General features: G+C 39.4%; 1 protein-coding gene across 4 annotated transcripts in view; it reads right to left on the minus strand.

Moving 5' to 3' along the window:
- malrd1 (MAM and LDL receptor class A domain containing 1) overlaps nt 1-18,696 on the minus strand; it is a 51,494-nt gene extending 32,798 nt beyond the window's left edge. For 2 of the 4 annotated variants that reach the window (XM_071484959.1, XM_071484961.1), the window contains exons 1-15: nt 18,362-18,674; nt 16,885-17,016; nt 16,670-16,758; nt 16,406-16,573; nt 14,944-15,043; nt 11,849-11,986; nt 10,058-10,210; nt 7,509-7,614; nt 6,651-7,018; nt 5,837-6,282; nt 2,627-2,714; nt 2,343-2,522; nt 2,027-2,183; nt 597-753; nt 383-493 (exon numbers count right to left, since the gene is read on the minus strand). In XM_071484959.1, the coding sequence (XP_071341060.1) occupies nt 383-493; nt 597-753; nt 2,027-2,183; nt 2,343-2,522; nt 2,627-2,714; nt 5,837-6,282; nt 6,651-7,018; nt 7,509-7,614; nt 10,058-10,210; nt 11,849-11,986; nt 14,944-15,043; nt 16,406-16,573; nt 16,670-16,758; nt 16,885-17,016; nt 18,362-18,536 (2,568 nt within the window). In that variant the 5' untranslated portion in view covers nt 18,537-18,674. Of the gene's footprint in view, nt 1-382; nt 494-596; nt 754-2,026; nt 2,184-2,342; nt 2,523-2,626; nt 2,715-5,836; nt 6,283-6,650; nt 7,019-7,508; nt 7,615-10,057; nt 10,211-11,848; nt 11,987-14,943; nt 15,044-16,405; nt 16,574-16,669; nt 16,759-16,884; nt 17,017-18,361 lie in introns of all 4 variants that reach the window. The other 2 variants (XM_071484962.1, XM_071484960.1) reach the window with 2 other exon arrangements.
- Nucleotides 18,697-24,758: the final 6,062 nt, after the last annotated feature.

Consider the following 24,758-nt stretch of genomic DNA (forward strand, 5'->3'; position numbering starts at 1 on the left):
TCACGTTATAGTCTGCAAAAATCTGACAAAAAGATGAAAGATGTCTCTGGTGATAATTTTGCCAATAAAAACATCCATTTGATAATCATGGGAGTCACAGGAAATACTACAAAATAAATGCCCCTTCATAATTTTATCCTCAGTCCTTTGATGAATTATTTGGACATCATCGACAAAAGGTCATTTTAGACTGGACACCATATCAAAAAGCTGTGTGTGTGGTGAATCTGAGCAGTGATCTTATATTGCCTGATGCAAGAGCAAAACAAAGACATTTGATGCAATATTAATGGCAAAGAGAAAAATTTTAGTGTAAACCATCTCCCTGCTCTGATTCTCCTTATAACACATCTGAAAGTATTTCTAAGCAAGAAAAACAGACCTGGAAGTTGTTTGATAACCCCAAAAACACTTCTCCTCGTCTCCATTTGTTGCCTTGGTTACCAGTCTGAGACCAAACCACATGAGTGATGTTTCTGTACTTCAGCAGCACCTGAAGAACAATAGGTAAGAATATTTCTGTAACTCAATTCTGATGAGACCCTGTACACAGAATCGAGTGTTATTCCCCTGCGGAGTGTGTCTGTTCTCCTCACCTGCAGTGATCCTACGGTGAATCCACTCATGTGGTACCAGAAGACGAGGGTGCACTGTGGCCCGGTGGAGGAGATGACAGGTGTCAGGAGGTCAGTGGTTTGACCATAGTTGCCATTTGAACTGTCTGCATACATATACCAACCCTCAGGGCCTCCTCTACAATAGGTACAACAGGAAATACAGGACAGTGTAATAACTATGTCATCAAATTGTGAGTCCAGGAATGAGGAATGCCTGATATCAACTAGGAGATTTCAATAAAACATGACAATGCACAGATGCTCAATTCTTTGTAGTGTATTTGTACACTGAACAAATCCTGTTATATCTTGTATTGTGAAACTCAATAAAAACTGTCACCTGTTTGGCCCCTAAAACAATCCCCAGTCTATTTTTCAGGTAGGAGCTGCCTGTAGTTGTAAGTTTTTACAACTCCTGTCATATTTTTTATAGCAGTGGATGCATTATCTTCCAGTTAAGAAAACTGGAGCAGAAACAATTACCTGATTAATTGGTTTGTCAATCGAAAATCAATCTAAATCAAAAAAATAAAAATAAAAATAAATAATTGTTAATGATTTTGAACTTGAACCAATCAATAATTTCAGTGATTTTTAAATCAAACATTCTCTAGTTCCAGCTTTTCAGTTGTAATTGCAATCCTAATGACCACAGTTTATATAACATTATTGATACGTTATTGATTGTTTCTATAAGTCATCAAGCCATATAACTGTTACAAAACGGTCCAGTAGGATGAATAGTGCTGTAATCGCCTTCACTGCCCTCATCGTCCTCACACTCTCAGCACCATACTCATATCTGCTCCATCTCCCTCTGCCTCACTTTATTAAATTTCCATAAGCGGTATGACTCTGCTTGGGTTAAATACACAGCTTTGCTTCTCCATTTCAGTCATGCCTTATCGATTGAGAGCCAGTCACGGCTGCTGTAGGAGTGAGGAAGAAGGAGGCGCAGTCAGACGGAGAGGTTATGAAAGAAGATAGTGTTGCCATTTCTGGCTGAGAGAAGAAATTACTGAAATGTAGTGGTCAAAGTGCACTGCCATTTTCTGCTCTCACCGACCAGTCAATAAAACATAGATAAGGACAATCAGGTCACTGTCTATCCACTACAAATGGGCCATATGCACTCAGCCTCACAATCCATTTTTTCTCACGTCTTTGCTTTTAGTGAAGTAAAAAAAAAAAGATAATAAATAACACAGAGAACATGCAAGTCACTAATTATTACGGATTTATACTTTCCACCCTTTCTACTTAGTTGTTAGTTCGGCTAAATTTGTGATAATTTTAAAATTAGTTTTAGTTTTAAAATTATTACTCAATCAGCTAAGTAGCAGTTTACTAGCACCATTAAAGGAATATTTGGCATTTTTGCTTGAAAATACTGTTTTGTTGGTACTCACAGAGTGTGGTCATTAATGGGACGATGGTACTGCTCCCCATCATGAATGCTTTCCCCTTGATCAGGCGACCAGTGAAATGCATGGTTTGGGACCAAAGAGGAGTTGACACACCTCCAACCACATGTGTCACCACCTTCAAAATCACACAGCTCCTTCACTGGAGCAAGACAGAGGTAAATCAACACATGTGAGAAAGACAACAGAGCAAAAATGCAGAGAAAAAGAGAGGGAAACCACAGAAACATTGCGAAGAAATATAATGAAAAAGGTGTGTGACCATACAGAAAGTCTGAGAGGAAAAAAAAGGACAATTTACCGCAGTTTATCTCATCAGAGCCATCAGAGCAATCAGGTCTGAAGTCACACTCTTTGCTCTGGGGAACACACTCCCCGTGTGCCCTACATGCAAACTCTCCATCAGGGCAGTTGTTAGGCTGGACTGTGGGGGCTGGAGGGGTCACAGCAGGGGCTGTGGTATTCGGCTTGGGGAGCTCTCCTAAAACAGGCACCGTGGAAAACACAAATCAGCCGTGAAGATGGAAACACAAACACTGGCCTAAATTGTGAGTCCCGCTCTTGCGTAATTGTGTACTCATTTACCTTCATACGGGACACAGTTCAGGAATGAAAGGTCATCAATGGCAATGTCTCCATTGAAATCATCTCCAACTGTTCCTTCAATCAAAATCTGGCAACAAGGAAAGTGAACAATTCATAAATCCATCTCCAGGTTTGTATGAACTAGTTAAGGCTAGCTCTTTTGAAACAAGTGATTTAGAAACTGAATCAGGTTGCACAAATAGGAATTAAGAAATGTCTTTGCTTAAGACTTTACCAATGTGTAAATTGGTTATGAAATAAAAATATCTTTTTTAGTTGAGTGTCAGGTCAGGCATACTCTTCAATATGATTTCATAAACAAGCTAATGTTAGCATTTGTTTTTCAGGTAGCCGTTAGCAGTTAGCTAGCTGATGAAGTTGTTTGTTTAGTAAACCAAAAGACCCAGATATTTTTGTCAGGAGACCAGAGCAGTAAAGAGTAGAGTGGATACTAGACTTACACTTGTTAGGTGACCAAAAAAAAAAAAAAGTCCAAAATGAATGCTAATGTTGCTGCAGCTCAGGTGTACAAGGCAACTGTAAAGGCACAGCTAACGCATTAGCCCTAAAAATTCACTAATGGCAGAGTTTGTTTTCATGTTTTACCAACTCCTTGCAGCCAGAAATCGATCAAGCCAGACAATAAATAATAAACAATATAACAAGCTGTTACTTACGTTGCTCTTCGGTCTAAGCAGGTCATGCATTTGCAAGCTAACATTAGCTCAGTCAGTTTGTTTAGTTACGAGTTAGCTAGCTGCTGATGTTAGCAATTACCACTGAATTAGAGCAATGCAGATTTCATATATCACCTCCTTTCTCCAAAACTGTTCTCTTATAACTTATCTTTTATTAATTAGAGGAAAACCATTTCTTTGAATTGAAACCTGCTTTCACACTTATATCATAATGTGTAAACTTGTCAGGGGGGAAATTCTTGAATAAGATATTTACATATAATTTTATCTCTTTTTTCCAACATACTTCATCTAGCTTTAAGGTTTTTCAAAACCAGGATACATGCTTATATGAAACCCCTATGAAAACATATTTTAAAAAAACAAACAAACAAAAAAACCCTTTTATATTACCAGAATAATGCATGACTGTACCTAATTAACCTTTAGTCATTTTGATTTGCAGTTATAGGAAAAGCACAGGTGTAAGCAGCACTGGCCGCTAATTACATCTGTGTTTGAATGGATTTTCTTGTTTGCTTTCTTGCCAGTGGGCTTCATTAAATTTCCTGAATATTAAGCTTTGTCGCAGCTTCCCAATGCAAGAAATCATTAGCTGAAAGATTATTGCTTCAAATAAGCTGTGTCAGCAGTAACCTTTCTTGATGGCTTTGTGTCATTGCCAAGGAGGGGAACATTATTTGGAAATATGGAACAATGAGAGTCTGATAATAACTTTCAAGGAAAACAGCTTGAACCACAAAAGTAAGAAAATGCTTTCAGCTGACAATGTTACTGTTATAATCAGTCTTGTGCACATGTGCAATGGAGAATAAAGCATATCTAATAAACAAGGCAAGTCTGCTAAATGTTAATTATCTGGAGGAGGCATTGTGTGAGTATTTACCATAGGTTTTTTGAATGTCACATTAGCATGATTCAAGTGTTTTGCAAACATGGTTTGAAATATTTAACCAATAAACAGCCATTTCCACTTGCTGCCTCTTAATTAACTTTAATGCTGTGTAGCTTATTGTTGCTTTTTGCATGTTTAACGTTCTTTTGTTGCTCCAAGCTCAGACAGTGTTGTTTTATGCATTAGCTGTGGTTACATTGGTCAAATTAAATCTCAATTGAAATTCAGAAGGAGTATGTTGGTACAATTTACTATCATAATGTCAAATCATTATGCTATGTCATTTTGTGGCAATATGCCCACCGTGTGAGTGAATGGATCGGCCCGAGTCTTAATTTAATTCATCAGTGTCTCTTTTTTTTTCTCCCACTTTTACCCTTTCTGCAGTCAATTAACTTGACAAACAGAGCTCCTGTTTTCGATGCTAGAATGGAGGAAAAGTCTTTAACTGCCTGTCAAGTTATACTCAGTCATGAGTAATGACAACACAACATCCATCTTGAGGGATCGATGTCGAGCAGTGAAGCTATTAAACAGAGCTTCATCTTGCAATACACTCTTAAATACACACTCCACGCTTCACTAGCGTTTCATTGTTACCTGCCAGGGAACTGTGTTTACCTGAACTTGTGTCTGCAAGTCAGTCTTTGCAAATGCAAATGATTCAGAGTGGGATGTGATGTGATTACAAGTGATATTATAGTGTTTAAAGTAAGAATAACCTCTTGTGACTGGTGTAAAATAACATGTTCTGTACCTATAGAACTTTTGTTGTTTTTCCATTTCCTTCTGATTATACTTCTACTTCACAACATTTCAGAGGGAAATATTGAACTTTTCATCTACATTAATTTGACAGCCAAGTATCGCGTAGTTTCAGAGCATGGTCTGCTTTTAAAATATGATGATATACTATACTGCTTTAAAATTAAAGCATCGGTGATAATCATACCATAATGTATATTACATGTTATAAGGGGAGATTAACGGAAAATGTCAGACATTTGTCTTTTTGCTTCCTGCAAAGTAAGAAATAACAGCTGACACAAGATGAAAGAGCCCTTTAGATACTCTACCAGAGTCTGTGTAAATGCACGAAAGGATGTTGGTTATGATGATCATCCTGGTTCATTTTTCCACATGTAAACATCACATCCAGTTTTAAGAAACCTGGGTACTGTCAGTCTTTATTCTGCTTATGAGAAACCTGTTATTGCAAGCTAGATTTCTCCAATAGAAATCAGGATACGATATCATTTAAACACACTCTACATCTGTTATTGCAGAGGACAAATGTTATATTTCATTTTATTTTCCATGACTGACCATAAGATGGAAAGGCTAAAGCCAGTTGAATGGTAACTACAGCGGAGTCCAGGCAGTCAGAAATCCGTCTATCATGTCACCAGACAAATGAATAACAAGGTTTCTCTATGGTCAATGTAAACATCATATCCCAAAATACTATCAAAACTCAAATCCAAACAGAATACAATGTGGAATTAAGTGTATTCAGAGAGCCCTGTTCTATAATGCAGAAGCCTAAACACTAATTGAAAAGATTTTATTTCCCATTTTGCATCAGTTTCTGGAGTATCATATCCTTGGATTAGTTACCTGGAAAGGCCGGGCGCTGTTGAGGTAGAGAGTCCTCCTGTGCCATAAGTTTCCTTGGTCTCCATATCGTACCCACAGCATATGACCCCGGCCTGCAGAGGTGGTCCTCAGATACACAGCCAGGCAGAACACATGTGATCCGAACATGTGGTAATGAAAGCGGAAAACGCAGTGGCGTAGGGACTTGGAGGGGTCCTTGCCACCCTGGTGGGTGGGCTGGAAGACTCGGCTCAGTAACACCGCCGTGTCCTTGAACTCCTGGGGGACAGACGACTCGATGTAGAGGTAGTGGCCGTACCTAGTGCCCAGCGTGTGGTCATTCAAGGGCCCCGTGTTAAAGGACGGAGTGGGGCCTTGGATGTGGGTCCAGTCAAACACATCTCCTCCGCTCTGCTCCTGTTTCCAGCTGCACAGCCCGTGCTCAAAGTTACACTGCAGCTCTGGAGCTGTGAGGCACGGCAGAAAATGAATTTCATTGGAGCAACATAACATTAAAACTGGGCTCTATGCTTGATGGAGTTACAATGGCAATATATAAGCTTCACATGCAGAAATAGAAACAACTTCAAAATTTGCAGTGCAGGAAAGTAAACTACGTTCACTTCAAGAACTACAACAGTAAAGTGCTATGTATTAAAAATCTAATGTCACATATGATAATATATATATAAAACTTTAAGTGTATTCTGAGGACAGGATTTTGAATGTGGGACCTTTACTTCTAATGTAGTATTGTTACAGTGTTATTATAGTATCTGAATATAGATTTCTTGTAACCAAATGTAACTCTAAGTGGAATAAAAGAGACACTCACAACATCCCTCCTCATCTGATCCATCCCCACAGTCATCCACAAGGTCGCACAGCTGGAAGTGCTCCACACACGCTTTGGTGCGCACGCAGTGGAAATGTGTGTGCGCGGGACAATCCGCCACTGCTTGGGGCATTGAACAGTTTTTGAAGGTGATATCATCCAAGGCGGAGACCCCGTCGAACACACCGAGGCTGATCTTAGCCAGAGCGATCTGGAAGGGCTGGGTGATGCGTCCCAGCTGCACTGTGACCTGGTTCCAACGAGCTCCCTGGTCGTACAAGGTCCTCCATATGATGGTGTTGTTGTCGGTTCCATTGATTCGTAGGTACATGTCAGCAGCCCCCACAGATATGCCTGAGTTATAATGCCTGGGGGAGGTGATGGAGAGACGGATGCAAAAAATTATTACTGACATTACTTTTCCAGTGTAGTGTGTGCATTCTGTGGTATACCTCCGACATTACTTCCTTAGACGATAAACTGTAAATCACAGATTCCTCTTGTGATAATGCATATGCTTGTTGAACATAATACATGAGGGCTTTTGCTTACTCTGTGGAAAAAAATGAAATTTATAAACTTCTGGCACTTTTCTGCCAGGGTTACTCTTCCAATCAACTGAAGGGAGAAATATCATCTTGCCATTTGACATAAATTTTTAGGGACCATTAAACTGTCAAAACATGCAGATGCAAATCTTCTCATTGTGTGTGAGTGTGAAATAAGAGAGATGCTGAGAGAGCAGAGCTGAGATGATGATGATGATGATGTTTGGAAAAAAAGCAAGAAAGATCAAGATAAACACCAACATAAAGAGACGGCAGATGGAAAGGAGAAATGATGGAGTGTGATTCTCACCAGAAGGTCATGGTGCACCCAGAGGCCGACTGAGGGAACCAGGGTCCTCGGAGAACAGCTCTTGGATATAGACTGCTGCTGTTCTTCAATATAAACATGAAGTGGCCTGCAGTGAGTGAGACGGCAATTAATATTCAAACCATATTCAGGGTCTACTTCATTAGGCACAGCTCCACACTTCTGCTAACAACTTGTTCCGCCAGAGAGCCAGAAAGTCACCTTTGAAAACACGAAAACTGTTACGGAAGCAGATGTCAAGAGCTTCATTTACTATTCATCTAAACGCCTTTGCACATTGTTGCCAGATAGGTCAAATTCATCTACTCAGAAATACCTCTGTCTCTCTGGGATTTCTCCGCTCAACAATGCCCACTCTATATCAAGAATTGTGGGATAAATGAAACATATCCAGTCGTCTGCAGTCACCACAGCAACACGGTCTTGTTGAGGACACAGGTCTGAGGACAGTGGCGAGGTTTTACTCTTAACAGCTGGGCCGCAAATATGCAAACAGCAGCACGTTACAGCAGTAATGTGCAGAAGGCTATTTCATTTCACACAGTGCATCGAACCACACTGGGCTCCACTCCTGCCAACAACAAGAAGATGAACCTGCCTATAAACAAAGTTGAGAATGAGGGTTTAATGTTTACAGGCTGGCAAACTGTACACAACACAAGGTTATAATGTCTTGATTTTATGTTGGTTATTTAAAAAAATCCCAATTGTCTTATTATACTACTGTTTATTATTTTTACTTGCCGCACTACTATATTCAGATCTTTTCTTCAGGGAGATTTCATTGCACCCCAGATATCTCTGAGTTTTAGACTGTAAATAATTTGTGAACATATGTATGTACAGATGTAACAGACAGTACTGACCTAGGATCCCCACAGTGTTAAATCAGGTGCAGTCTATATACCTTAGTCACAAGTTTAAATCAATCACATGATTAAGATGTAATTCAAAAGCTTGTCACTGCAGTTGATAAATCATCATTTTGCCTAATCTACTATATGTAATTGTGGGAAAATGCAGATGCTTCACTCACTGCCTTAAAATGTTCATGAAATGCAAAATTAATAAAATAAATTAATTTGAATAATCCTAGTTATTTACAGTCAAGTTAAATGTAACTTCATCTCTGCCTTGCTATGTCGACCTGTCCATCTGCTGTTAATATATATTAGAGCTGACATAAGAAATTAATTTGAAATTTAATAGGATTTGACTATGGGATTTTAAAGTTAAGATTAAGTCAGATTAATCTCACCATGTAAATTCCTTTGAAGTCTGTAGATGAGATGGCAGTTATGCTACTTTAGGCTTTAGGCTTTTATTCTCCATCATACATCATATATTCAACAATCTGAAAGAACAGGATGTCAGTTTATCAGGGATATGTTTCAATTACAGATAAGAGCTAGGCAAAAGACAGAGCAAATTTAGTTTTGGCTTCACCCAAAGCTAGCCGTGTATCTGGCTATCGAGCTAGGAGTTAGCTCATTTCTATGGCATAATAATGTTTTATATGGTAAACAGATGCCAAATGTGTTACAGCATTTCCAGCAGATATGACTTTATTAATAACTGGGGAGAAATTCACGTTACAGCGGCACAGTGAGAGTTACTGTATTTTGACTTTGTAGGATGGATGCTGCATTTATCTGAACTTTGAAAACTGTTTTAAAAGGCAGGATAATAAAAAAAAATAACAGCTTTAATCCATTTGGCCCAAAGCTGCACAGTATGAGGTGGTGGTGTGATGGAGATTGAATATTGGTTGATATCCGGCACCTAACTGCCAAGTAGGCACTGTTTGAACACCGCCACATACTTACACACCTTCGAATGGTGACAGTAATATTTTCTAAGTCTTCAAACACGTGCTCCCACCAGGATATGTGTCATTTCACAGAACTTGAAGCACATCAGGATGCTCCCAGAACATAACAGGCTTCATTTTCCTCCCTTTTACTGTCTGGATGGTCTCCAGGTCTGAAGCTAGCAGAGCATCTTCTCACAGCATGCTCATGCAACGTGCGTAACAAAAACAACAGATGGTGCCGCTAAAAAACCTGCATGGAGTCAGCCTGCAAGATTCCCCCGTCAAACCCACGCCTCGAAGAGTTAAGAATATTCTGGAGGACTGATGTAGAGAGAAGTATAAAGATCCAATGAGACATAATATACAGTAACATGTTGTGGCGCATAAACCTAGGGGAGACTAATAGTGTTTCAGATGATGACATTAATATGCAGAATGGGTGCAGCATATGTCGATTTCCTTTCCATTACTCAGATGGCTGAGAAAGCATTTCCCCATGAAGTGCTTATCTCCGAAAAACACACTGAAAAGAGATTTTCTTTCCTTCCTCAAAAGCGTGATTTAATCTGGAGATAATATTATCTTATGCCAGTTATTTCTGACCAAGCACCCTGAACACAATTCATCTTATCAGCTCAACACATTTCTGATAACAGCAACTGCATATGGCAAATTCTGGCACTGCCAGTGTACATGTGTGGTGTGAGTGTGTCTTTACCTGCAGAGCTGTTTGTGGAGTGGTCCAAAGGTGGTGGGGTGTTGTAGAAGTCTGGAGGCACCTCGGCAGATGAGCCCCTGACCCAGTCAAAGCCATCACCGAGAGTCAGCTCATACCAGCCACAGGAACCGTCCTCAAAGTCACACTTAGAGGCTGAATGGGAAGGAGATGATCAAAATAAAGTTTGTATAGTTCGTTTGTTCACCTCGGAAACAACAATCTTACCATGACATCCAAATGTAGTTGTTCTGTTGGCTTACCGACTCATCCCTGCAGCCAGAGATTTAAAAAGCTGCTCGACTGAACTATTTTTGAAAACAAAAGTAATATGCGCAATTTGCAAAGCCGAATTTAGTTTTCACAGGAGCAGTTCGTCATTACAATATCACCTGAATGCAAAACATCCGATGGAAACCTGGTTAATTTTTTGTTTCTATGGACACTTTCTCAGGCACAGCGTAGATCATACATTTATCTTGGCGCATACAAGATGGTGATTAAGTTGAGCCTTGATTTTGAAATCAAGTTGCACTTTATGAGCCTGAGTTTTCTCTTTGAAACTACATAGTTCTCTGTGTAGTTTTCTGTTAAGATGCTATTCAACAGTGGTTTTTAACATATACACCCTTTGTGATTACTCATTAATTTGGTGATTTATTTTACATTTAAATATCCCCTATAAGAAGCTTTGGTCTTTAGAGGTAAAAATAAAAGATTAATCGCGATTAATTCATTTCAAAATGTGCGATTAATTAGTTAATTTTTTTTAATCGATTGACAGCCCTACATGGAATATTTTTCTGACAACACACTGATTATTATTCTGATTTGTATTTATAATGGACCTTGTGGTAAGTTTGCTCTGTCAACTCGTGTTTCCAAGGTCAAGAATACATTTTCAACTTCAATTTTTCAGTCAACATGTTTGAGAAATCATTAAAGTGCTCAGAAAATGGACATTTGAACATCTACAACTCCAAGACAACTTGGTAAAGTCAATCAGCTTCTTTTAGACAATGTTACATGATTCAGAGCAAGTCATGAAACTCTCCTGGTTGAATGATCAGTGCAAAAGATGAAGAACTGCAGTAAAAATATCTGGATCTTTGATTTAAAAGGCCTGTGTACATAAAAAAAACTTGGACAGAGACATCCAATCACAATGCTTAAAATTCTGTCGCACACACTGCTAACAGTTTTTTCTCCAGAGCAATGGCGCCTGAGGCTCATGGGTATTGTAGTGTTTGGACCTGCCCACCATGTCAAACTAACATAAAACAAACTCATAAGACCTTCAAGATGGCGCATCACCTTCTGATTATTTTTCTAGGCAATCTATTTGTCTACGGCAAAGCACAGAAGGTTGGTTCTACAGCAGTTTTTTACAACCGATGTTACAAACTGTTTTACATGAAACAAACAATAAAATGACAGATGAAGGAATGAAATCAAAAAGATAGACACAACTAAAACAAGATAACACAACACAAGGTAAAAATCTAAAATCAAAGTACACAAACTCAAAACAAAATTTTGATCATTTAAACTGGTGGTCATAACACAAATATATTTATTTATCAATGTCCACTGATAAATCTAAATCTATCAATTTAAAAAAAAAATAGCTGAAAGAAAAAGATGTAACTCTGGTTTATACTGGTATAACAATCTGTAAAGGTGCCTTCAACCATTACTGTTATCCTGAATATGAATCACCACCCTGCGCTCAGTCAAACGTACAAATGGGATGTGGATTTTTTTGACTGTGTTACTTGGCAACAAGATTCTTACGGCAGCTGGCTTCGTCCTCTCCATGGGGACAATCTGGGGTGAAGTCACACACTTTGCTTTCCTCGATACAATCCCCACCACCACCACCACAGGCAAACCACGAGGGAGGGCAAGCAGGAGGAGGGGGTGCACTGCTCTCTGACACACGAATCACAAATGAGAGATTAATACAATCGACATTTTGCTGGAATTACAGTATTCAATTGCAAGAGGTACTTTGATAACTGAGAGCTGTTAAATTAATTGTAGACCCAGCAGATACAACGAGTTACAGTCGTTATCACTGACTCCTATTATGTGATTTCATCATTAAAAAGTACTCATGGGAGATGAGGTGGCTTAATATGGATGAGATTAGCTGCATCCCGAGAAGAGTAAGTACATTGGCTGTGTTAAGGAAGATTAGATTCAACTGTGAAGTAATGACTGATGTTCAGATATTTTGATCAATACTATATCTAAGACTCCATCTCTTAAATGAACTTAATTTCATTTTGTTTATGAGGAGTATTGGAAACAGAAGTCAATAATTGTCCAATTTTCAAATGGCTTTTTGAAAAGTCTTTAAATGGCTGCTTCTTTAATATTTCCGTGGAGACTAATTTTTAAAATGGAAAGAATTACATGTCTTTTAAAAGAAAATAAAAGGAAAGCAATAAACTGAAAAGCGTTATGTTCAGTTAATACAGCTGTGGAGACATCTGCTCAGGTTGAACTTGAGCTGAACCAATTACTGGACACAAAAAAGTTGCCCCACCCTAACAGATGTAAAAGGTAAAAAGGGTTTGTAGGCATTTCAAAGCAGTTTTGATAGATTTTTTGGGGGGCACTTTAAGGGCAGTGGAACAAGCTGTTAACACAGTGTCAACATATATCACCTTATAAAGTCATCATGGTGAATATACTAAAAAATAGTTGCCAATTCACACCTCCACCATACACTGGTCTGGTGGATGGGGTTGTGTTTCTATTCACCTGGTGACTGTAAGTCCAATATTCACTCTCCTTTTAGTTCTAGCAGCCACAGACTGTGTTCACCAGCTGGCTGGTGAAGTAGAGCTTGTTGTTTCCCGATCTGACTCATCTTGTCAAGATAAAATATCTATCTAAGAAAATGATAAAGGCAGAGCAGCGATTCTCAGGAGTCAGGGAAGTCAGTGGGAACGTGAGTTAGGCATATAAAAGAAGAGCCATGACAAATTATACGGTGGCAGCTGCTTATTCCCAAAACATGTACAGACATGGGAAAACCCTTGGAGAAACTGACACATGCAAAGAGTGTTATTTATGTTGACAGGCTGTAAAAGAGGTGTCAAACTTTGGCTGGAAATATAATTTACAATAACATGTTTCTGTCTTATTCTCACCCTGCATCCATTTAATTATAGGCCAGTATTTAACAGTTATATTGCCATTATTTGTGACAGTGGACTTAATCGAAATTCATCGATGCCGTGAACCCTGTCATTCGGTGCAACAAATTTACCGGCTATGTGGAAGGTGAATAATAAAAGATATGGGACATAAAGAATCCTCTGTGAGCGATCGTAATGGCATGGAGTTAGCAATATTAAATGTGGGCCACATATCAAAACAATATCCATGTCTTCTCACATATATCCAGGCCAGGATGCACTGATGTACCATGCCTATTAAGCCTTACCTGTGTACTAAAGTGGCATTGGTATTTTAGTGAATATCTCAAGGACTGGTGCTTTGATAATAAAGGATTATGCAATCAGATGGAGGTGCAGGAGGGAAGACTCTGGAGGACCTTTAACTAGCTCTTGCCCCCTGAACTTTTGTTCAGTTTTTGGTTTTATGTTTTTCATGTGGTTGAAGGCCAGATTGCCAACAGCCCAGTAACATTTCTTTTGAGAGCAAAAGACAGATGGAAGTGAAGGGACCAAGTGCCAAGGTGACACTGATCTGTCTCATCCACTTAGACATGGTGAACTAGGCCTGGAGAAAGTCCAGTAGACGCCACACTGTTCTATGCTCTTATTAAACCAACTTTAGCTATAATCACAAAATTGATGTTGACATGTAAAATGTCAACGTTATAGTTGGCTATTTATACGTCCAGCAGAGACAGAAAAACATTAGCAATCCAATACTATCAGTAAAATATTCTCCCTCCCTTGAGCTCCGTTTTGGTCTCCACCAACTTCTACGGGCCAGGATTCCAAAACAATGAGCTGAAAGATGCTATAACGCTCACCAGAGCAGAGGTGACCTGCCTGAAGGGCACTCATCCTGAATTTCATGGCAATTCATTAAATAGTTTTAGAGGCATTTGACTTGATACCACAATTTTGACCTCATGGTTAGTTATCTTCCCTGCAGACCTTCCATGGTCATTAATGAATGGATGAGGAAGTGGGAATTATTAGATTTTTAAATATATATTCACTAAAAATCCTTCTTTGCAATTCATGCTCGTCATTTAGCAAATATCTGTTTAACACTGGGGCGCTCTGGCTCTAACCACTGACATCTACCTCAAACCAGTGACATTATAGTGCTGGCTCCACTCTACAGTCACAATGGCCTTGATGCTCCACAGGGGGAAGAGACCTAAAAAAGCTAAAGGCCACAGACTGTAGCCTAAATGAGACATCAATAGAGAGGGCTCATCACCTGTTTGTTTTGCAGGCAGAGAACAGAAACATGATCCTGTGTTGGATGAATAATAGCAGTTGTAAAGATGCTGTAGTTTGTGCTTGCAGCTAAAATCCTGTATATTACCAAGTAACATGTTAAAATTCAGCCCAAAACACCAAGTGGACAGTGCTTTATCAAACACCCCCAGCTGAGATGTTCAACAGTATCACATTCATCAATGAGCTGCAGGCAGCACACTATAAAAAGCACAACTGCTCCATATTCAGTGCAGGTAAATGTGTGGTAAGCACTATTTTAATGATGCAGTTATTCTGCTGTGGATCCCATCCTGGGCACTTTAGTGTCTTCCCTCTGTTATCAGTATTCAAAACAAGTTTGGGGCGGTCTGTTTATGTGTGGCAATATTTCAAAATGTCAAGGTCTGAACTTGTCCTGTCTTTGTAGTGTGATGTTATTAATGGTGGCAGTACCAGGCACAGCCACGCAGCCGGGACTGAAGGATAGGTCGTCGATGGCCAGGACCTCAGAGGCCTCGCCGTCGGCTGAAAGTTCCCCTCGAATTATCACCTGCTGGATACACATAAGACCTTCAAGATGGCGCTCAGTCTATCACCTTCTGATTATTTTTTCTAGGCAATCTATTTGTCTACAGCAAAATACAGAAGGTTGGTTACAACCAATGTTACAAACTGTTTTACATGAAACAAACAACAAAATGACAGATGAAGGAATGAATTCAAAAAGATAGACACAACTAAAACAAGATAACACAACACGAGTTAAAAATCTAAAATCAAAGTCCACACAACAGCAGCTTTATCTACACAAGTTTTATAACCCATCATCTTTGACTGGTCTAAACAAATGATGTATTGTGTCATTAAAAATTTAAAAATGCAGTCAAATTCACAATTTTCAATGGTGATACATTTCAGCTCGTATTTCATTTTTTCCCCCAAACTGGGCTTTGAGGCCACTGGAGTAATATGATCTAATGCACTGAGCATATATCACTGTTTATTTCAGTTTTAAGCCAAACCAGTGTGGTTATCTGACCCAGTGAATGTACCTTTCAGAAGAAAAGGTGGAGTTTTTATTCACAGAGTCACTTAGTTACTCTCAGTGGCAGCAGCTCTACAAAAATACCCCTAGATTAGATTTTCAGTACCAGTTTTTTTTTTGTTGTTGTTTCCTCAAATCTGTCCAAAGGAATAACCCTAAAGAAGTTTAAAAGAAAATAAAACACTTGAGGATTTAAGTAGGTGAAAAAGTGCAGATCATTAAGCAAACAGAATGAAATTAAAATAATCCTAAATCACCCTTGTAAATAAAAACCTACTTAACTAAACTACCTTTGAAACAGGAAGTGGATTAATGGAGGGGAAAGTGACCGTTAACAGGAGAGTTGACCTCTCTTTACTCCCAGTGCTGGTTCAGCTACGTTATGAAGCTGAGCTGGCCGCAGTCGGCGACAGATGGTGAAGGCAGAGAAGGGGAGAAGGGTGACATACTGACATTGTCTGAGGATATAGGAAGGACACAGACTGCAGGTTTTATAGGACTCCAGATGGCCTCTGAAGGGTCCAGTTGGGTCGGTACCCCCTCACTGCACATAAAGTGCAGCTCGTACCTCCTGTGATGACTTAATCAGCTTCAAGGAAATATATACTCTATATCATGCGGTTAATAATGCCTGTTTTATTGGTCCTGCTTTCAGGTGCATTACTTACTTTTATTTATCAATCAATCACCTGTATTAAACACGTTTAATGACTGAACAAGCTCCCGAGCTACTATCATCTTGGAATATCTCTTAGCCTGTTAATGTGCTGCTGTTGTGGCAGTATGTCTTTCACATGTTTTCTGCTGTGTCCTATCTAATCTAATCTAATCAATGAAACATCATTATGATAAATTCTGAATGTTACAGACCTGAAAACTGTGATTACTGGAAATCTGAATCACTGTCCGCAGCCACGTTTCCATCTGCAGTTGTGCGGAGTGCTTCCACTTCCACAGCACTGTGCTCTGACCCACTGGAGTCTGAACCAGGACCTGAAGATCTCCATGTGTTGCTCCAACATAATAGTAGAAACTCATCTATTGAATGAAAATGAAAGTCGATTCATCAGTTAATGCTGTTAATGGATTTGTCTTGGTTTATGTTAAAGTTACTCAATCAGAGTATTTTCTTACCTGGCAAGTCTGGCTGGGTAGGAAAACAGGGCTGGTCAGGTCTGCTGTGGTTCTGTTTCCTCCCAGAGGTAACAGGGACAGGAAATATGCTGAAGGAGAGAGAAGGAAGTGCGGGGGTGCGTGCATGTGAAATATAAATGAAACCGAGATAGGGTCGAGATTGTGAATCCAAAGTGGAGTATACTTTTCATTTTACAAATGTCAGACGCTCTAACCTGATGTGCTGTTGGTGTGGTCATGTTTGAGGCCCAGGACTTCAGTTGTTCTGGTCCAGTCAGATAATGTCTCTGAGCTTTGGGTCAGGTCACAGAATCCCTCCTCAAAGTTACACCTCTTATATCTGGAACCTTCAACAGAAAACAGTGACACTTTTACTGTTCTGCTGCTTTCACTTTTTGTGTTTCGCACTCAATTATATTTCACAATTATCCTTTGCATTGGAATTCAGCTGTGGCTTCCACGCACAATAAAGATTCATCAGCTTAGCAGAGCTCAGAAACTAAACGGTTTTTCATAGAGATTGTTATTCGACTTCATAGCCAAATGTGCAACAAGGGATTATAAAACATTAGCAATAATACTGTATTTTCATAAATATGCCAAACAGGAATCAGAATTACATTTATATTGCTCAATTTTTTAAGTTACATAAAGAAGTATATTCACATTCTTTGGCAGCCATGGTATTTGGATATGCTATTTAAAAAAAAAAAAAATGCTGCCAATAACAATTACTTTTATAATGATTCTTGAAGGCTACATTTGGATTGTTCACTTAGCCATTGTGATGTGTGTACATTTTATATTTTACATATATTTAGAGTTTTTTTTTTTACCTTTGAATTTTCATTATTTATTCTATTCTTTTTTCTTAAGAGTCAATGGTGTAACTGTCCACAGTGCAGGTGGTGCATTGCACCGGGGCCCAGTAGCTGTCGTAGTCCCATCACACTTACAGTTTTCAGTCAGAGTTTTCTATATTTTTATAGCCCTAATATAAATCTTCCAAAACTGCATGTTTCATTAAAAATAAATGATTTCTACCCACAACTTATTTAATTTGGATACTGTCTTCTCAAAATGGGCCAATCACAACTATGTTACACTGCAGGTAGCCACACTGCATGTACACATACTTTGGTTGTATATGTGACAGTTATACCCTTGATTTCTTGAATACTTGAACTACAAAAACTATTAAATATAGCTTTAAAAACAAGGTACAGGGATACACAGTCTGCCCACAGGCTGTAAACTTCAAAAGCAACAATTATGTAAGAGAAAGTAACTGTTGTGCTGCTGTGGGGGCTCATTTGAGGATACACAGATATTTGTTTAAAGTACAAAACACCTCGTAATATAGAACAGTGTAACTTTGGAGGTAAAAAGTTCCTAAGGACTTTAAGGACGTCTTTTAAGTATACCATGATACCAGAGGTACAGAAATGGACCAGCAGTGGCCCAGAGGCAATTAAACATCATCAGTTATTTATTACTAATTTATTTAGATTATTTGGAAGTGATGTTTAAATAATGTTCAATATACTTTTCCTTTGAATGACTCAACAGGAAGGTAAACTACTGTATTAATTCAACCTTTTTCTATGATGGTCATTAACAATACATCTTTTCACTTTCTGAATAACATTCAGGTTTAGCTTATTACACTGTATATTTCCCTGTTTGACTCACACTTTTCCTCGTCGCTACCATCTCCACAGTTGTCAGTGAAGTCACACACACAATCCTCAGGCACACATAACCCCTGAGCACAGGTAAACTCCTGGGTGGAACAGCCTTGGACACACTCCGGGGTAAACACCAGACTGAAGGTCAACAGCAGCCACACCGAGCCCAGCAGCCACATATTGTTTGTCCTTCAATCAGAACACCTTATTTTCACCTCCGGATGAAGCATTTTGTTGTCCGGGCTTTAGAGAAAACTCCTGTCGAGCAGTCGAGGTAGAGCGTTGCTTCACCGTCTCCAGTCTGGTTGGATCTTGGATTGATCCTGTACCTGTGTGTTCACAGCGTTAGCATGTTGTAAAGGGTAATAAATGGCCTTTATGGCTGTTGCTCAATAAGCTCACTTTGCTGGTTTATGGTGTTCTGTATTTAACATGGACTCATGTCATAACAAGAAGAAAGAAAGTAATGAAATTGTCAAACGTGAGTGTGTTTTGGTTGTTCTTTCTTTCTGAAATGGTTTAAACTAAAGATTAGAGTTAAGATTAGGTCTTGGGAAGCACATTTATTCTGGCAGCTCTGTGAGGCTGTAGTTGTAGGCGCCATGACAATGCTAACAAGCTGATGTTTAGCTGGTATAATGGCTACCATGTGAGTTTAGAAAGCTAACCTTTGCTAATGAGCAGTGCACCTGCAATAGAGCATACACTTTGATCCAAGGTTAAAACAATTCATCCTCAGGAAAATGTGAATGTGTGGATCACATTTCATGACAATCCATCCAATTGTTGTCAAGACATTCTACTCAAAACCAGACTGCAGAAAAAGTCAGGGCGTCTACAAATTAATGTCTTGGCATCATGAACATCCCTACTAAATTTCAAGGCAATCCATCCAATAGCTGTTGAGATATTTCAGTCTGGATCAAAGTGGTGGGTTAGCCATAACGCCATCATGGCTAAAAATGAGGTAAGTGCTTGGTTAGGAGTCTCAACATATGCTTCTTTGAGCTGTAACATAAACAGCACACATTCTTATCCTTGAGCACAAACGGCTTTTGAAAAACAACTGCTAAGATAGTTTAATTGCAAATCAATATCCATCTATACAGGTGGAAACAATGAAGACCCTGCAGAGTGCCAAGTGTTTTCAACAAGATCAAATCCGTTAGAGTCAACTGATCACAAGTTGATGGATTGAACATGTAAAAAGAGAGGGAAGAGGTTGCGAATATGAACTACTATCAGAGCATCGTTAACCATGTCCAACAGGGCTCAGCCCCACTTTACAGTGAGGCATAATTTCATTTCACAGCAATCGATAAAGACAGGGCCTTAAAACAGACAAGCAGCAGGCCAGTACAAGAGTGTAGCTGCAGCTGGTGTAGTTCAAATGAAATTAACCTTGAGAGAAAAGGCAAACTTGACAGCTCCATGGGGGATGAGGGACCAGTGGAACAAGGAAAAGATGATGAATGTATTGATCCCTATTGGCAGTGGTAGTGATGGTGTACGCAGTGAGACAGTGCCACATACGGTGTAGAAGGTTTGATCCCTGTAACAGCCACAGTTAGTCACTTTGAATAACACTGTCAGGATGAAGAAAAACATGAGATGGGAAGCAATTTGTGGTCAGGATGATAAAGTCTAGCTAATTATCTTATTCCAGTTTGAACATATGACATTAAGGTGCGAGAGTACAGAATAACAATGTGGTCAGTCCTGGTGACTCATAACCATAATTAGCTTGAGCTCAACAAGGGGAGTCATTCTCATCTGCGAGTGAAGAGTCCAGCCAACACAGGCAGAACAAAGCTTTCTTCATTCATGAATAAGAGGGGGGAGATCATTAACACAAATGATTTTTGTACAGGGACATAATATTCATAGCGGCTGGGTATAAAAGCAGTCTAGCATCGTACTGTGATACTGCTAGATACATGTTAACTTCATATAAAGGCTACTCTGAATATTCTGTTCAGTACAGTGTAGTCTTAAAATAAAATAACCACACTTTCACAGCTGTCCATCCAGCTGTTGTGATATTTCAGTCTGAACCAAAATAATGAACAGAACAGCCTTGCTACGCCTTGCATGGCTAAAAAACAAATGTGGCAAATTTTCAGTGAAGCTTCCCTCCATGTGTCCCTCCATGCTCACGTGTTTCCTTCCTCTTCTGCCTTACAGCTCATGAATTCTTAAGAACTCGTGTGACTCAGTTCACCTTCATGAGCTAAACTGAGGTCAACAACAGATTTATCATTGAGGCTCCAGGGGCTGGTGTGACCAGTGCAACCATTTGTCAAAAAATTTGTGCTTTTTGTGTTTCACAAAAATAGTGCTGCACATATTAAGACAAAGATGTGATTAAATGACGTTCCTGTTTGTAACCAGACTGACCCTTTGCCACTCTGTCTCTGTCTCACCTGAGTAATGGAAAGTGGGAGCACACCAGCACATAAACTCCACACAAATTCCATTATCTGACAAGTAAGAAATAAATAAATGAAAAAGAGGGACTTGTACCAGGAAGAAAGCCGAATCAGAATTTGACCTGCTGTAGCAAAGACACAGATCAGCAAAAAAAAAAAACAGTCAATGAAATCTCTGAGAATATCAGATGAGTACACACTTTATGCTCCTGGACATATTTCCATTCAACAGTAGTCAGAAAGCCCGTGTGATTGAAGTTTAAAGGGAGAGAAAAAGAAGTTAAGTTTATGATTTATCATCATGATCGCTTTTTTCCTACCCTGGCTCCTTTCAACACGTTGGTAATTAGAACATATTGACAGCGAAGAACATTTTCGTCGCAGTCTGAATGCAGCCAATCTGCTTTCACAATCCTACTCGAGCCGTGCCGATGTGCAGCACCTGTTAATTTACTTCCAAGCTGAATCCAGTGATTCACTGCTGAGTGAAGTGATCATAACAGCTGGAGTTTAATTCAAACAGTGTACCTGTAGGAGACGCTTCACTCAGCACCTCCAATCAGCACAGTGTGAGGAGAGAGTACCTGCAGCGCACTGTGATGTGTGACCCACAGCAGCCGACAGAGCGCTGACAAATGAGCTTCATAAGAGGAGTATGAGCTGGAAAATCAGCCTGCATTAACACCTGAGTCTTACGCATCCCATTTGCCAGGTCTTTGTCCCACCACAACACTGCCACCTGTCAGCGTTTAAGAGCCACTTTGCCAAAATGCTCAGAAAAATGTCAGGAAGCCAGTTACAGCTGAAGCCCCTGCAGGCTAGATAAAATTTTTTTTTTTTAAGTTCAAGTTATTTTTTTTTTAGGGCATTTTACGCCTTTGTTAGATAGAATATTGTAGAGTGAGAAGAAATGAGGGGACAGAGAGGGAAATGACAGACAGCGAAGAGTCAGAAGATGGAGGTCGGCCGGTCTCGTTTCCAAGTGTGTTCCTCTGTTGAAATCTGTTTCTCCCCTAGAAACTGTGAGCGGAGCACACGTTCATGCAAAGCTCTTCCCTGAGACACTTTGCTCGTAAAACTGTTGAACTACAGTGTGTGTGTGTGTGTGTGTGTGTGTGTGTGTGTGGCAGGTGGCACTGAGTAGAGAAAGGGGAGGGGTGCCAATTAGTGAAATAGAGGGCTGCAGGCAGAACGCAGGTGGTGAGATTGTGTCAGGCCGGTGGAGGGAGGCAGGTGTACACCTCATTCCACACTGGTGTGCAGGGGAGACACGAGGGCAGGAATACATGGTAGGCCTAAAGCTGTTTCGTGTGTAATGTCTGATGTTGTCAGGATTGAATTTCTGTGTGTGTGAGCCCGATTGTGTCCATGTATTTCAGGCCTGTTGCCCTGTGCAGGTGAAGGTGGCTGGTAGTTGATAGGAGAGTAATTCAACATACCAGGTATTTCAAAGTTTAGGTATGGAGTTTTAACATTAATTTGGCATATATTTTAATATAAGAAATAAAGTGTTTTTAAGAATATTTTTGCGTTTCCCTGGAGGTCCATTTGTCGCTCTTGCCGTGGAACTGTTTTGTTTGGTTTAGGGTTTTGAGGGTCCTCTTTTGTCTAGTCTGCCCTGGCAAGTGAGCTGGGTAGCAGGCTGAGAAGATGTGGGATCACACACATTTCAACACAATACAAAAATAGATTTACACTTGTATAGCGATGTGCTGGCATGTTCAACAAACCTCATTTACACAGTCTCATCCCTGGTCTGTGAGGATCCTCTCTGAAGCCCCAAAACAATATAAAAACAAACAAAAAAAAAAACCACTTGTACACACAGTCTGCTACATATCCTACTTTGAGTAGAGTATCAAAGTAGGATATTGACCTTCAGTGCTGCATTAGAATTTAAGATGAAGTGATGATAAAACAACTTTACTCTTTAAAATGGATTAAAAAAAAAAAAAGAAAATTACTCATCCACTTACTAATATCAGCGGTAATGCCAGGCCAGTAAAATATTTTGCACACTGTGTCCCTTGTTTTCACAATGCCACAGTGAGCTCCAAAGGGACTTGTGTGGAACTCTATGAAAAGTTGTTTGGCTTCTTCTGGCCACAGACAACTTTCTCTCTTTCCTTTCCTATAGTACAGTGTTCCTTCTGTTAGAGTAAAGAAAATCAACTATTAGAATCAAGTATTATAATAAAATGTTATAATAAAAACACAATACATCTAATAAAATATATATATATATATATATATATATATATATATATATATATATATATAAGAAATAGATCTGTGTATGCCTATAAATATAGGCTACAGTAAATACAGCCTCCAAAATAATAGATCATAATAGTTTACACAAAATCTTATATGCTGTTATGGCCTTCATGGAGATAGGAGCTTAGCACTATAACAAATAAGCAAATATTCCTATCTTTTCACTTACCATCATGTTAGAACCATCATGAAGTCTAACGCCCTTCTTCGGATGATGTATTTTGTTACGTTTTGGAAGGAGTTGCAGACAAAGCAGGGACAAGGTGGAAAAAGGTAATTTATTAAACCAAAAAGTAAACTTACAGAACCAGTGAAAACGAAGAAAACTCAAAATCCTGACAAGAGAAACAAAACAGAAAAACAGGAAACATCCAGGGAACACAGATACTTAAATACACAAGTGAGGCACAGGCAACTGAACACAGGTGTAACACATTAGGGGCCGGGCAGACAATCAACTAGGAGGGAAACAGGACAAAGACATTAACCAAATAAACTTGAGACACACAAGGACATCATTTTAAAATAAGACAGGAAATGAAACAAAAAAGACCAAACAGAATCAAAACTAACGTCCAAAAAAAGAAGGTGTCCATCAGGGCAAACCCTGACAGGAACTGTCTGATTTTGTAGCTCCCTCTGGGTAGCTACCATTTGATATATGGTTGATAATTTCTTGGTAAAGGTCAGGATCTATTCGCCTTTCAGGACATGAGGTACCCTCTGAAAGTCTGCTGGAAGATGTGAATGCAACACTACAGACTATCCCTACTGGGACCAACAAGCTGATATACCTGTCCTAGAGATGGTATCTATCCTAGAGATGCTTGGCTATAAACCACAAAAAGGAGCATTATCCCCCATGGAGGAGGTGGATGGAGGCCAAGATCAAGGCAAACGAACAGACAAACGACAGAAGAAGGTGTTGATGATAGATGTAGCAATCCCAAGCGACAGCAACATCACGAAGAAAGAACACGAGAAGCTCAAAAAATACCAAGGCCTGAAAGAGGAGCTAGAAAAGATGTGGAGAATAAAGGCAACAGGGGTGCTAGTGGTAATTGGAGCATTGGGGGCTGTGACCCCCAAATTGGGAGAGTGGCTCAGGCATATTACACTATATACATGTATTCATAATTGATCATTTGGGCACTATCAGGCTGAAAATCACAGGACTTGCCTGTTATGGGTAATTTGACAAGTTTGTGATCTTCCCTTCCTATTAAACTCGGGGAATGGTGTCCGACAGCAACATTCCCAGCTGTCAGGATGCTTTCGGGCACTATCAGGCACTATACTATAAAAAGAAAGGCATCAGCATAACAAAGACACTTAAAGACACAAATACAGCAACCTAAGTATTAAGATACGTTATGTAAAATGCTCTTTTTGCCACCACATTAACAGTGACACACCACAACACAGTGACAAAATCACTAAGCTGCTTCAAATTATGAGAGCATATTTGTTTGTTCAGTAATAATATTTGGGTCTAAAATAAAAAGAACAGATCCAATAAATGCTATAGCTACTACCTGCTACTTGGGAACTGAGGATCAGATCAGAACATGTAGTATTGCCTTCTGTTATTCCAGCCAGCGTAATTTGCAGTCTGCCCCTTAACCACATTTAAATTACGTAGAGGTTAAATTAACCTGAACTTTCTCAGCATCCAACTTAACATTTTAAGAGCAT

The sequence above is a fragment of the Trachinotus anak genome, unplaced genomic scaffold (genome assembly GCF_046630095.1).
Source record: "Trachinotus anak isolate AG129_WGS33_773 ecotype Australia unplaced genomic scaffold, CSIRO_AGI_Tana_v1 ptg000009l, whole genome shotgun sequence".
Taxonomy (NCBI): domain Eukaryota; kingdom Metazoa; phylum Chordata; class Actinopteri; order Carangiformes; family Carangidae; genus Trachinotus; species Trachinotus anak.